The following is a 14865-nucleotide window of genomic DNA, read 5'->3' on the forward strand; positions in this document are numbered from 1 at the left end:
GTTGAAGATTGTAAAAGTTTGTGCTTTATGTGCACCAAATACGCGTTTTAGATCATTCACTTTATATGTAAAAAGGAAGCCATGATCAAGCCATGGCATGGGCATGGTGGGTCCAACTCCTTTGTGGCAACACAAGCGCACGGGCCAAGCGAGCCTGGGTGGTTTAGCATGGGCCTTCAGTCGTGTGTCCCTTGAGCTCCGGTACAATGCATTTAACGTGCAATTGTCCATCTTGTGCAATCCAGACAGGTATCCACGTGAGACGAAGAGGAGAGAGGGAATGAGGCGTTTTTTGTTGTAAGAGGGGCAAACCAGACAGATATCATGTGAGACGTTTTTAAAATCACCCATTTCTCTAGCATGCTAAATTACTAATTGGTTTTCTTATTGTTAGGTTTATTTAGATTATGTTATCTTTTAAGAGAAAATAATTTATTAAAATAAAAAATAATATAAGATGATTTATACACTAAAAGTACATAATACACCAACTTTACAACATATATAGAACAACTTGTGTAATAGAAAGTTTAATTCAAACAAGATTTTTCCATAAAGGAGGGAGGTGATGTGGTATCATGCTTAAGAGTCACATGATCACCCATGTTCTTAAATATTCTTTTATTTGCTTAGAATTCAGAGGAAAATGCCCCACACTTTTTTCAAAAGTTTCCCTCTTTATGTTTAAATATAATTAAAATATATGCTAATTTAATAATAGCTTTGTTTATCTTAAAATAAAATAAACTAAAACTTTCTATACATTAAACATATGATTTTGCATGGACTTTCTTGTGACATTTTCTAAAGCAACTTTAAATTTTAATTTCAAACATAAAAGTGCTTTTCTCATGTCATACAGTGTCGGATCTAGAAAATCTTCTTAGCGGTAACATTTTATAAAAAAACGGTAACGAAATCAAAAAAACATCAAAGTTTTCTAAAATTTATACTACTGCCGAAGCGCCAAGCGGTAGCGGAGGCTACCCCTTCCCCTAAGGTAGGTCCGCCCCTGATGTCATATGAAAAAAACACATATGGATGTGTATAATTATACCATATGTTGTTGATGTTACACTTTTAATAGTGTATAAATAAAATTTCAAGAAACCATGAATTGTTTGACAAAGATTGTTCTGAAAAATTACAGCCAGTCTCCATCTCAACTTTTACAATATCTAATTCAAAACCGACTAAACGAATAGCGCGACAAACATAGATATACAACACATTAGTATATTACCAACGATATTGCGTAAATGTTCTATATACACATAACATTTGTCAACGTCGGCTCATGATGAGCAAGAGAGCATGCGTACACCTGGACGATCGGCCCATGCAGGTGGCAAACGCGCATATTCATCCATACCGGGTTGCTCATCGTACGGCCTTTCCATTACTTTAAGCAACCGTCTCACTTCTTCAAAGTCGCCTTGTTCAGCCTTGTCTATTGCATTCTGACACAAATAGTTTCGAAGAATGTATTTCGGGTTCACAGAGTTCATCGAAGCTTTTCTATCCTCATCGGAAACTCCACTACCAGATAACTGTGATATCATACCGAAAAAACCACCAATTACACATAATGAAGAATCATGGGGAGGTTGGGCAACGGGTCGAACGGTTTCAGGTGATTAATATGGGTCCAAGCAGTTTGGGTCAACGGGTCAACTGGTTTAAGATAAAAAGAGGCAGCTTTTTAAGAAAAACTAAGGGTGTAAAAGAGCCGAGCCGAGCCGAGCCAAGCCCGAGCCAGAGTTCAATTAACTTATGAGTGCTCGAGCTCGGCTCGTTGGTAGTTTTTCAAGCTCGAGGTTGGCTCGTTTCTTATCTATTAATTAATATATTAAATAAAACCAATATAAATAATAGACTTGTTTATGCTTGCGAGCTCGATAAGTGAAGGTCGGGCCCGTTTACTAAACAAGCTTATTTTTAAGTTCGGGCTCAGCAGGTAAACAAGTTTAAATAAGCTCGGCTTAGCTCATTTACCAGACGACTTTAAATAAGGGGTAAATGTTATTAAATATTTAGAAAAACTAATTTTACACTAAGGCTGGATTACACTAAGGCTCGATAAAGCTCAACGATCATGACAAAGCTTCACATGCCAGGCTCGAGCTCGGGCTCGATAAATAAATGAGTTTTATTTTAGGCTCAAGCTCTGCTCGGGCTCGATAAGGCTCGGCTCGTTTCGAGTTTATTCTCGAGCCGATCTTGAGCAGCAGGCGAGCCGCTCGGCACGTTTGCACCCCTAATTAGAAAACCATCTAATTATTTTTCATAATAAAGTGATTCATGAGATATCCTAGCCGACCCACTTGACCCGTTCCAATTTATGTATCTTTAAGATTTTAAACGTTTGACCCATCAGGAGATATCCTAAATCCCAAACCGACAAAACATTAGGCAAATCGGTTGAAAATGCCACCTCTATATACAATATAAAAAATTTACTAACTAATTATAAAAATGCATGATTTTGTTCATATATATTCAGCAGCCAAATTACCTCCTGAATGTAAGTTTTGACCCAACTGGTCCAAGCCTCCTTGCGTTCTTGGTCAACGTCTAGTAAAACCGGCTTAAGTGGGACCAACAACTCTTCATCTGGGGTGGTTAGGTCGGCTTTAACGTTGGATAATAATCTAAAGAAGTTTGTGTAGTCAACTTTGTCAACCGCCATATTGTTAAGCAGATTACTTATAAGTTCTTTATCATAGTTTTGTAGCCCGAGTTTTTTGGTCATTACCGCTTTGTAGTCGTCCATAAATTTTGTACCATATCTGCAGCGAAATAAGATGTTACAAAATCCGCTAGCTAATAAAATCACGAGTAAAATGCCATTTCCGTCCCTGACGTTTGGCCACTTTTCGATTTCGTCCAAAGGTTTGTTTTTCCGCATCTGGATCCAAAAAGTTTGAAATCTTGCCATTTTCATCCACCCAACTAACTCCGCTTGTTTATTATGTTAACTTGAAGGATATTTTAATATTTTTAACTAAGTTCATAATGCATAAGTTTATATTGCATAAGGTACATAGATGATGTACCTTATGCATTATAAACTTGTACTTAGTTAAAAAATACTAAAATATCCTTCAAGTTAACAGAATAAACAAACGGAGTTAATTGGGTGGATGAAGATTTCAAACTTTTTGAATCCAGATGCGGAAAAACAAACCTTTGGACGAAAGTCGCAAAAGTGGCCAAACCTCAGGGACGAAATGGACATTTTACTATAAAATTACAAGTTTTGTCCTTTATCTTTATACCACTTTTCAGGCAGTGTCCTTTTTAACGAATGTTGACAGGCGGTGTCCTTTACTAGGTATTTTGTTGCAAGTTTAGTCCTTTACACCCAACCCAGTTAAAAAACCTTGTTAATTGTTGACAGGCGGTGTCCTTTACTAGGTATTTTGTTGCAAGTTTAGTCCTTTACCTAGGTATTTTGTTGCAAGTTTAGTCCTTTACACCCAACAATTAACAGGGTTTTTTAACTGGGTTGGGTGTAAAGGACTAAACTTGCAACAAAATACCTAGTAAAGGACACCGCCTGTCAACATTCGTTAAAAAGGACACCACCTGAAAAGTGGTATAAAGATAAAGGACAAAACCTGTAATTTTTCCAAAATTAAATCACTAAAGAAAAGATGCAGTTTGACTTTTATAGTCAAACAGGCCACTTATGGAGGGAGAAAGGCAAAAGGGTCAAATACCTTTCGAGGGCATAATCGGCCTCCTTCTCGCTTATCAAGTTAGCTAAAGAAAGAGTTGATACAAACTGAGCCATATTCCATAGACCGACATCAGGTTGATTCGAAAAGCAATACCGTCTACCCGGAAGATCAGTAGTATTCGGGGTGAAACTTGGATCAAAAGCGTCAAGAAATCCAAACGGCCCGTAATCAATCGTGAGGCCCAAAACACTCATGTTGTCGGTATTCATCACACCGTGTGTGAAACCAACGCCCTGCCAGCTGGCGATTAATGAAGCCGTACGTTTAGAAACTTCCACCGCCCACGCTGATACATCCACCAGTTACAGATAGCATTAGATCACAATCCATAATCAAAAAATGTTATATTTATATGTTATAACTAGTGAGATTCTCCGCACTACGCGACGGGAATTCGGTCAGTATCGGTTTGATTCATTACGGAACAGACACTTGCTATTAAAAAGATCAAATTAAATAATAATAATAATAATGATAATAATAATAATATTAATAATAATAATAAAATGGGTTTAAAACGTATATTATGAATAGTATAGGGGATGAAATTAAAAGTTATAAAAGAAAGTAACCAATTAAAGCGAAGTACTATTCACATAACTTGCAAATGTAATACATATAATATAATGTTTACCTGCATATTTGTTTGAAGTTAGATCCACAACGGAATCGTTTTCTTGGCCCGTTGAGGAGAAAAATAAACGACCACTTTTGCTCGTACTTTCTATGTGAGGAAAGTGATGTTTTATGGTGTAATCGGCTAACGTTTTAACGATTTTAAAATCCTCTTCTCCTCTTGAAGCATGTATTTGATACGAGCCGAAACGCAGGAATGATTGCGCAACTCGGCATACAACCGCACCCGGTTCATCTTTTGGATTGCCGCTGCATTTCAACACATTATAAATAATTGAATAAAATAGACGGATGATCACTGTGGTTTACCAAAATTTTGGATTTGGTCCCTAGCTTTCCAAAAGTACACGGACGGTCCCTATGGTTTGTACTTTGTAACACATTTAGTCCCCAACTTTGCCAAAAGTCACATGGATGGTCTGTGCGATTTGCACTTTGTAACACATTTAGTCCCTAACTTGGACATGCTAAAAACTTTAGATTTGTTGGCTAGGGACTAAATGTGTTGCAAAGTGCAAACCACAAGGACCATTCGTGTACTTTAAGAAAGCTAGGGACCAAATCCAAAATTTTGATAAACCACAAGGACCATCCGTGTACGTTACTCTAAAGAATAAAAAAACTTATGTATGTCTAAAATGAAAAATAACGCTTTACACAAAACTCACTCGTAAAACATGTCACGTCTAACATAATTCCCCGTCGTTACAAGGCTAAGAGCACGAGTTGTCGGAATCCCAAGATTATAAATCGCTTCACTACAAAGAAACTCCCGAATACTACTACGAAGAACCGCTAAACCGTCAGCAAATCGGCTATACGGAGTCTTTCCAGCACCCTTTAGCTGAAGTTCCCATCTTTGAGACTTAGAATTCACAAGTTCACCGAGTGTGATCGCCCGCCCGTCACCTAATTGACCCGCCCACGTCCCAAACTGATGCCCGCCATAACATTGAGCATACGAAAGCCTGAAAACAGTGAAGACTTCAAGTTTTAAACTTTTAGTGAAACTTTAACTGAAAACAACCAAGTGATGGTTTTTGCTTACCCTCCTACTAAAGGCGATGCCCCCGTAAACAAAAGTGGGAAATCGGGTCTTTCGAATCTGTAAAACACCAAGAACAGTTTCAACTTTCAAGATTTTGACATAACTTTATATAAACATCGTTAGGGCTGCAAACGAACCGAACATTTAGCGAACAGTTTTAATAAATGAACGAGCACGAACAAGAAAGTTCATTCGTTTGGTTAAATGAACGAACGTGAACAGAGGCCGTGTTCGTTCATTTATGTTCGTGAGCGTTCAATAACGTATTCGTTTATGTTTGTTTCTGTTCGATAGTTCATTAGTGTTTTAGATTTTATATCTATTTAATTACTTCAAAATTCCGACAAATAAAATATTTAATACGTATCAGTTTATTATATGTTTTGTTCATGAACGCTTGTTTGTGTTCGTTTGCATATCTAAAATTAACAAACGAACACAAACACGTTCATTTCCTTAACGAACAAATCTTGTTCGTGTCCGTTCGGTCCGTTTGCAGCCTTAAACATCATGGTAGATAAATATCAACTAATAAATAAATTAATTAAATTAAAAAATTAAAAAAGAACCCACTCTTTAGGATCTAAATCAAGAATCTCTGCAACTGATTCAGACCATGCAACTATCTTAGGGTTATCCACTTGAACAGAAGGGGATACTTTTGAATAACAAGCATGAAACACCTAAAAGATTATGAAAAAACACACCCAAAATCATCTAATTAGCATTTATAAATTTGGGTCAAACATATCTTGATCAATGCAATAAAAAGATTTTTATAATAAAAAGATAAGAATTTAACCTGTCTTGGAATAACATCTGTACGAGGATCACTGGGTAATTCACGAACAAATGAATGGTCCCAATTCAAATCTTCAAGTTTCAATTTTGATTGTTTGTTTAATCCATCGGTGATAGAGTCGACTGATAAATCTGTAGGTGAATTCATTGAAATGTTTGTGGAGAAAGATGGTGTTTTCCGGTGAAATTTGGAGGATTTTGAAGTGGGGTGTGGTGGGATTGGGCGGAGACGGCGGCGGAAGACGGTGGAAGGGGTGTGAGAGAGTGAGGTGGTTAGGTGTGAAAGCATGGTGGTTGTTGGTGGTGTGGTTTGTTTTAGTTGTGTGACATTTTTATTGGTATGATGTTTGTGGGTTTTGGTTAGGGGCTATGAATTGGACACGGCATGATATTGGAATAAAAATTTGTGAAATTGAAAGATATGTAATAAATCGGGTCAAATGAATTCTGGTTGAGCTGATTTCAGCGGCGTTTGAATCGACTGTTCCGGAGCACCACATAATATGCAATGAAAGTTTGTGCATTTGAAGGATATGCACGAATATTAGACGTGTTTCCAAATAAAATGTTTAGATTGTGGTCTATTATTTTTCTTTAGCATCACATCATGCATATCTTGATGTATCGTTACTCTTGTGGAGCAACATAGTGTAATTTGGCTTTATATTGCCTCAATAACACTCAACAACACTTGATCTATTATTTTCCTGTTGCTGCTGCTGCTGCTGGTGAGGTGATGAATGGTGAGAGGGCGTAAAGTACCACTCGCACTGGTTAAACCTCGCCTGGTAGCTGTCGGGACCTTGATAGGGTGTTCCATGAAAGGATGACCCATCAGAGATCTCGATAGGATGGTTGGGAGTACCTCGTGCAGGTTCTATGGGATCCGTGTCCTCGTCCATATCTACCGCATTATCTTCGGAGAAATGGTCTTCGGGTCCTAAAGGGTTATAACCTATTGGTTCTTGGACATAATCAGCCGGGTTGAACTGGCTTTGGAAGAAAGGAGTGGGATCGCCATAGGAACGGTGCGAAACAGAACGCTGGAGAGGTATAAACGAAGGTTGAGGGTTACTGGGCTCGTTCTCCGAATTTGGTCCAAAAGAGTGACGGTATGAAGGTGTCGAACTGTGTGAGGTAGACCGTCTTGCGGGCTCAAAGAGGTTTCTTCTACGCCTCTGAGGTTCTTCACTCCTTGTGCTGGAAGGAGCTCGCATATGTGAAGGTCCGGCCTCGTGATCATTATGAGTAGTGATCGACCCTTTGCCTCTTCCTCCTCTTCTAATTGCTGATGGCATATTTTCTGCTTAAACAGTTTTAAATCAACAATAAACAATAAAAGACAAACTAGAACCACAATTCGAATTTGTCCTATGTTCTTGTCTAGACTCGAGTATGTGCAATTGTGTCATTGAGACTAAACACATAAGGATAGTGTTTAATTCACTCAACGTTGGCTCTGATACCAACCTGTCACACCCTGATTTCCACGTGTTTCACCGGTGGGCCCGGTGGGGGATTACCGTGACGTAGTTGGCAACAATATAGTCAAACCACAATATTTAAATGCACAGCGGAAGCATAAAGATAGATTATATTTCAACCATCGATTGTAATATCCAAGTATCACGAATAGTCGAAACAAATCCACAGGGGATCAAAATAAAAATAGAAATATTGTTCAACAGATATTGGCATCCCAAGCTTGCGAGACTCTAACGATGCTAAGGAGTGGCCAGCCCATTTCGTGTAGATCCTGCATTTAATCTTTTGGGGAAAATACGTCAGTTTACACTAGTAAATACATTCAACCGACACTTTTGTAAAATGTTTAATAAAATTGATTTGAATGCACAAGGCACAAACTCTTTATAACTTGGGATAATTTATGAATTAAATCTTGTAAAAGAATTACATGTTCACTATGCGTTCGGTCGCCCGGGTCATGCCAGGTTTAAGGTTAATAGACACGCCACAAAGCATAAAGCCGTGGCGGGAAAACCAACGGTTATACCTTTAATAATATAGACACATTGTCGGGTGTACGCCTACACCCGCGTGTCGAGGTCGTGGCCATTTCGTAAAATGATGCCAAGGATATCCGGGACATGGTCATTAAACTCCCAAAGGCGTAAAGCCAACAAAACAAATTTTTAAACGGGTCACATTGATAATATCCAACTACTAATGAGTTGGGGTCAATTGCCCGACCAAGCGGTATTTTTTATATACCGTAACCCAAGCCCGTATAACAGAAAATAAGTTAAAAGTATTTACCTGAGCAAGTAATAACCTCAATCAAACAAATGCAAGTATCTTTTACCGGTCTCCTATTCTGGAACGTAGGTTTATAACAACCTATTAGAATCCTAACGGGTCTTTAATTTAGCATTAGCTTAGACCGGTCAGTTTCAAAGGATAATTACTGTTTAATCGCGTGAAAGGCGAAAACCGGGAATGGAATGTGGTTTGGACCCAACAAGTTTGAAAACTTGTTTTATATGGGTAATATAACCACACTCTGGATTTTGAAGTAAAAACAATAAGGTTTGACCCGTTTCGGCTAGTTTATGTAAACTAGTTACATAAACCGAACCGTGCGCGCAACAGGCGTAACAGGTAACCGCAAGAGTCCTACACAGGTTTCCTAAGTTATTATGCTCTAAAGAGGTTGTGGTATCAGTAGAATACCTTCCATTATGCCCGTAACGAGTTTAAATCCAACATACGCCCCGTAGGGGTATTTTGGTCATTTTAAAGATTATAAAAGAGGTTTCTGAGTTCTACAGGAAATCTGAGTTTTTCCGAACATTTTATAAAGTCCAAAATACTCTATTTGTTATTTAAAATCAGTAGCAACGGCAATCGGGTCAAAATACCATGTAGAACTCAAGTTATGTCCGAAAAGGGTATATTCGGTAATTACCGAATCGGTGCCATAACCGCAGGTTATGAGCAGGTTAAAAATAATTAAAAATCTTTAAAATCTCAAAATATTATTTTACATCAGTGTGTAAAAGGTTTGGTGTCGAAATTTGGGTTTAGATAGGCTTTATGCTAATTGCGCCGTTTAATTACTAAAGTTTCCGTAATTGCGCTATTTAGCATAACTCCTATTCTAGACCTCGGATTGACGTGAAATTTTAGGGACATGCTTAGAAATCAGTAACTAAGGTTATTGTCCTTTCGCATATCCAAAATTCTCGTTTTAAAGTAAAAGGGCGTTATGGTCAACTTTTGAGCTTTTAACGGAAATGTGTGAAAGACTCGGACAAACGATGAACCGGTCACAGAGGGTTATACCATCATGTAACCTGGTCCTAAGAGAGTCCTAAGGCATATCTAAATCATACCATAACGGGTCAGAACTGAAGTCAAAGCAAAAGTCAAAGTTTTGCGAATTTCGGTTCCGAACCGGGTCAAAACAGTAAACGGTCGGATCAAACAAGCTTAGACTAGTTAATATACTTATTATCATGTTGAATGAGTGTTAAAACAGGTTACACGCCATCTACATTACTGATTATGCATAAAATCGCAATTTAGCATTCTGTTGACTTTTTCTAAGCAAGTTTGACTCGACATTCGGACTAGTTAGAGTGGGAATCAGAGGGTGCCCTTTTAGGGGTTTAATGCCCACATAATTACCAACATATAACTACCTTTACTTCGATTAATCACTGGACCATTTGTGATTTATTGTTAAGTCAATCGTTAATTACGACGGATTGACTTTTAAGCTAAATCTAAGCAAAACTTAACCAAGAAAGGGTGGAGCATACTTACAAGAGTCCTATGCACGACTTGTGAAGCTTAGAGAGAATGCTTGAGCTTTAGAAATGATTAGAAAGCAGAATGAAGGTGTGAAGAACTTGGTTGCAACTTATGGTCCTTTTATAGTAAATTTGGGACCTTAGATCATTGCCACACAAGTCTACAAGTGTTCTTAGATCACCAACATGTGTCCCTGAGTGCTAGGGGTCGTTTAGGGGGGCGCCCATGCTCTCATTATTGGCTCTAAGGTCGGTTAAAACACCAAACAGTGCTTCTGTCCACGTTTTCTGCATCTGGGAGGCTGACGCGGCCCGCGTTAAGGATCATGCAACCTTTACGCGGGTCGCCTGAATCAATACGTCAGAGCCCATATCTTTACTGACAATGCGGCCCGCGTAAGATCCTTTGATTCTTTAACGCGGCCCGTCTGAGACTTGTTTTTCAAGATTTTCAAATCTTTTGTAATCATTGCCCTGGCCTTTCGGTTTCGAAGGGGTAACTTTGCATTTTGGGCCTCGTTTATTTACGTATAAGGGCCTCGTGGCTTTTACCCAACTTATTAACCCTTGGTTAATTTTATTATTATCCGAAAAGTCATAACTTTCTATGTTTGACGCTTTTAACCCTCGCATACGAATTCGATCATAACTTTCTCGTTTTAAAACGGAACTTCGTGAAATTTATATCGAATATTCTAGTGAGCGTAATTTACTGTTACAAAGCCTTGGGTTTGTTAAAGGGTCACTCAGAGGTATAACTTAAACATGTTGACACATTTAACCCCTGTAGTTTGTAATCTCTCACTTTCTTCCACAATTTGTTCCGTACGATCCATGATTTATTCGTTTGAAGATACGAGCATCATTTAGGGTTACTATACAGTATATTTATCCCTTGTTGACATTTTTAACCCTCGAATTTACATACTTTCAATGTTTGTCAACTTTAGTCCTTTATTTAGTATTTAATACCACGTGTAAACTTATGACACGTGTCAATACATTATTGGACGCAAAATTTCGAGGTGTTACATTTGTCCACCACCTTGACTTGCGGTCATGCGCCTACTCATTTGATCTTCCACTATCATCATTGTGCATCCACCTTTTGAACTTTTGGGATGGTGAAATAGATATATCAATTGTCAAATAATGTATGGTTGGGAGTACCTCGTGCAGGTTCTATGGGATGACCCATCAGAGATCTCGATAGGATGGTTGGGAGTACCTCGTGCAGGTTCTATGGGATCCGTGTCCTCGTCCATATCTACCGCATTATCTTCGGAGAAATGGTCTTCGGGTCCTAAAGGGTTATAACCTATTGGTTCTTGGACATAATCAGCCGGTTTGAACTGGCTTTGGAAGAAAGGAGTGGGATCGTCATAGGAACGGTGCGAAACAGAACGCTGGAGAGGTATAAACGAAGGTTGAGGGTTACTGGGCTCGTTCTCCGAATTTGGTCCAAAAGAGTGACGGTATGAAGGTGTCGAACTGTGTGAGGTAGACCGTCTTGCGGGCTCAAAGAGGTTTCTTCTACGCCTCTGAGGTTCTTCACTCCTTGTGCTGGAAGGAGCTCGCATATGTGAAGGTCCGGCCTCGTGATCATTATGAGTAGTGATCGGCCCTTTGCCTCTTCCTCCTCTTTTAATTGCTGGTGGCATATTTCCTGCTTAAACAGTTTTAAATCAACAATAAACAATAAAAGACAAACTAGAACCACAATTCGAATTTGTCCTATGTTCTTGTCTAGACTCGAGTATGTGCAATTGTGTCATTGAGACTAAACACATAAGGATAGTGTTTAATTCACTCAACGTTGGCTCTGATACCAACCTGTCACACCCCGATTTCCACGTGTTTCACCGGTGGGCCCGGTGGGGGATTACCGTGACGTAGTTGGCAACAATATAGTCAAACCACAATATTTAAATGCACAGCGGAAGCATAAAGATAGATTATATTTCAACCATCGATTGTAATATCCAAGTATCACGAATAGTCGAAACAAATCCACAGGGGATCAAAATAAAAATAGAAATATTGTTCAACAGATATTGGCATCCCAAGCTTGCGAGACTCTAACGATGCTAAGGAGTGGCCCGCCTATTTCGTGTAGATCCTGTATTTAATCTTTTGGGGAAAATACGTCAGTTTACACTGGTAAATACATTCAACCGACACTTTTGTAAAATGTTTAATAAAATTGATTTGAATGCACAAGGCACAAACTCTTTATAACTTGGGATAATTTATCAATTAAATCTTGTAAAAGAATTACATGTTCACTATGCGTTCGGTCGCCCGGGTCGTGCCGGGTTTAAGGTTAATAGACACGCCACAAAGCATAAAGCCGTGGCGGGAAAACCAACGGTTATACCTTTAATAATATAGACACATTGTCGGGTGTACGCCTACACCCGCGTGTCGAGGTCGTGGCCATTTCGTAAAATGATGCCAAGGATATCCGGGACATGGTCATTAAACTCCCAAAGGCGTAAAGCCAACAAAACAAATTTTTAAACGGGTCACATTGATAATACCCAACTACTAATGAGTTGGGGTCAATTGCCCGACCAAGCGGTATTTTTTATATACCGTAACCCAAGCCCGTATAACGGAAAATAAGTTAAAAGTATTTACCTGAGCAAGTAATAACCTCAATCAAACAAATGCAAGTATCTTTTACCGGTCTCCTATTCTGGAACGTAGGTTTATAACAACCTATTAGAATCCTAACGGGTCTTTAATTTAGCCTTAGCTTAGACCGGTCAGTTTCAAAGGATAATTACGGTTTAATCGCGTGAAAGGCGAAAACCGGGAATGGAATGTGGTGTGGACCCAACAAGTTTGAAGACTTGTTTTATATGGGTAATATAATCACACTCTGGATTTTGAAGTAAAAACAATAAGGTTTGACCCGTTTCGGCTAGTTTATGTAAACTAGTTACATAAACCGAACCGTGCGCGCAACAGGCGTAACGGGTAACCGCAAGAGTCCTACACAGGTTTCCGAAGTTATTATGATCTAAATAGGTTGTGGTATCAGTAGAATACCTTCCATTATGCCCGTAACGAGTTTAAATCCAACATACGCCCCGTAGGGGTATTTTGGTCATTTTAAAGATTATAAAAGAGGTTTCTGAGTTCTACAGGAAATCTGAGTTTTTCCGAACAGTTTATAAGGTCCAAAATACTCTATTTGTTATTTAAAATCAGTAGCAACGGCAATCGGGTCAAAATACCATGTAGAACTCAAGTTATGTCCGAAAAGGGTATATTCGGTAATTACCGAATCGGTGCCATAACCGCAGGTTATGAGCAGGTTAAAAATAATTAAAAATCTTTAAAAATCTCAAAATATTATTTTACATCAGTGTGTAAAAGGTTTGGTGTCGAAATTTGGGTTTAGATAGGCTTTATGCTAATTGCGTCGTTTAATTACTAAAGTTTCCGTGATTGCGCTATTTAGCATAACTCCTATTCTAGACCTCGGATTGACGTGAAATTTTAGGGACATGCTTAGAAATCAGTAACTAAGGTTATTGTCCTTTCGCATATCCAAAATTCTCGTTTTAAAGTAAAAGGGCGTTATGGTCAACTTTTGAGCTTTTAACGGAAATGTGTGAAGGACTCGGACAAACGATGAACCGGTCACAGAGGGTTATACCATCATGTAACCTGGTCCTAAGAGAGTCCTAAGGCATATCTAAATCATACCATAACGGGTCAGAACTGAAGTCAAAGCAAAAGTCAAAGTTTTGCGACCTTCGGTCCCGAACCGGGTCAAAACAGTAAACGGTCGGATCAAACAAGCTTAGACTAGTTAATATACTTATTATCATGTTGTATGAGTGTTAAAACAGGTTACACGCCATCTACATTACTGATTATGCATAAAATCGCAATTTAGCATTCTGTTGACTTTTTTTAAGCAAGTTTGACTCGACATTCGGACTAGTTAGAGTGGGAATCAGAGGGTGCCCTTTTAGGGGTTTAATGCCCACATAATTACCAACATATAACTACCTTTACTTCGATTGATCACTGGACCATTTGTGATTTATCGTTAAGTCAATCGTTAATTACGACGGATTGACTTTTAAGCTAAATCTAAGCAAAACTTAACCAAGAAAGGGTGGAGCATACTTACAAGAGTCCTATGCACGACTTGTGAAGCTTAGAGAGAATGCTTGAGCTTCAGAAATGATTAGAAAGCATAATGAAGGCGTGAAGAACTTGGTTGCAACTTATGTTTCTTTTAAAGTAAATTTGGGACCTTAGATCATTGCCACACAAGTCTACAAGTGTTCTTAGATCACCAACATGTGTCCCTGAGTGCTAGGGGTCGTTTAGGGGGCTCCCATGCTCTCATTATTGGCTCTAAGGTCGGTTAAAACACCAAACAGTGTTTCTGTCCACGTTTTCTGCATCTGGGAGGCTGACGCGGCCCGCGTTAAGGATCATGCAACCTTTACGCGGGTCGCCTGAATCAATACGTCAGAGCCCATATCTTTACTGAAAATGCGGCCCGCGTAAGATCCTTTGATTCTTTAACGCGGCCCGCCTAAGACTTGTTTTTCAAGATTTTCAAATCTTTTGTAATCATTGCCCTGGCCTTTCGGTTTCGAAGGGGTAACTTTGCATTTTGGGCCTCGTTTATTTACGTATAAGGGCCTCGTGGATTTTACCCAACTTATTAACCCTTGGTTAATTTTATTATTACCCGAAAAGTCATAACTTTCTATGTTTGACGCTTTTAACCCCTCGCATACGAATTCGATCATAACTTTCTCGTTTTGAAACGGAACTTCGCGAAACTTATATCGAAAATTCTAGTGAGCATAATTTACTGTTACAAAGCCTT

General features: G+C 38.8%; 1 protein-coding gene across 1 annotated transcript; it reads right to left on the minus strand.

Moving 5' to 3' along the window:
• Positions 1 to 1063: 1063 nt before the first annotated feature.
• LOC110898666 (protein adenylyltransferase SelO) lies at positions 1064 to 6727 on the minus strand. Its single transcript, XM_022145479.2, has 8 exons — positions 6230 to 6727; positions 6001 to 6110; positions 5428 to 5484; positions 5048 to 5347; positions 4378 to 4628; positions 3723 to 4029; positions 2516 to 2789; positions 1064 to 1550 (listed from the first exon to the last, which is right to left on the minus strand). Exons 1-8 carry the CDS (start codon positions 6515 to 6517, stop codon positions 1296 to 1298), a joined length of 1842 nt encoding a protein of 613 aa, XP_022001171.1. The 5' UTR covers positions 6518 to 6727; the 3' UTR covers positions 1064 to 1295.
• Positions 6728 to 14865: the final 8138 nt, after the last annotated feature.

This window comes from Helianthus annuus, chromosome 13 (assembly GCF_002127325.2).
Source record: "Helianthus annuus cultivar XRQ/B chromosome 13, HanXRQr2.0-SUNRISE, whole genome shotgun sequence".
Lineage (NCBI taxonomy): Eukaryota > Viridiplantae > Streptophyta > Magnoliopsida > Asterales > Asteraceae > Helianthus > Helianthus annuus.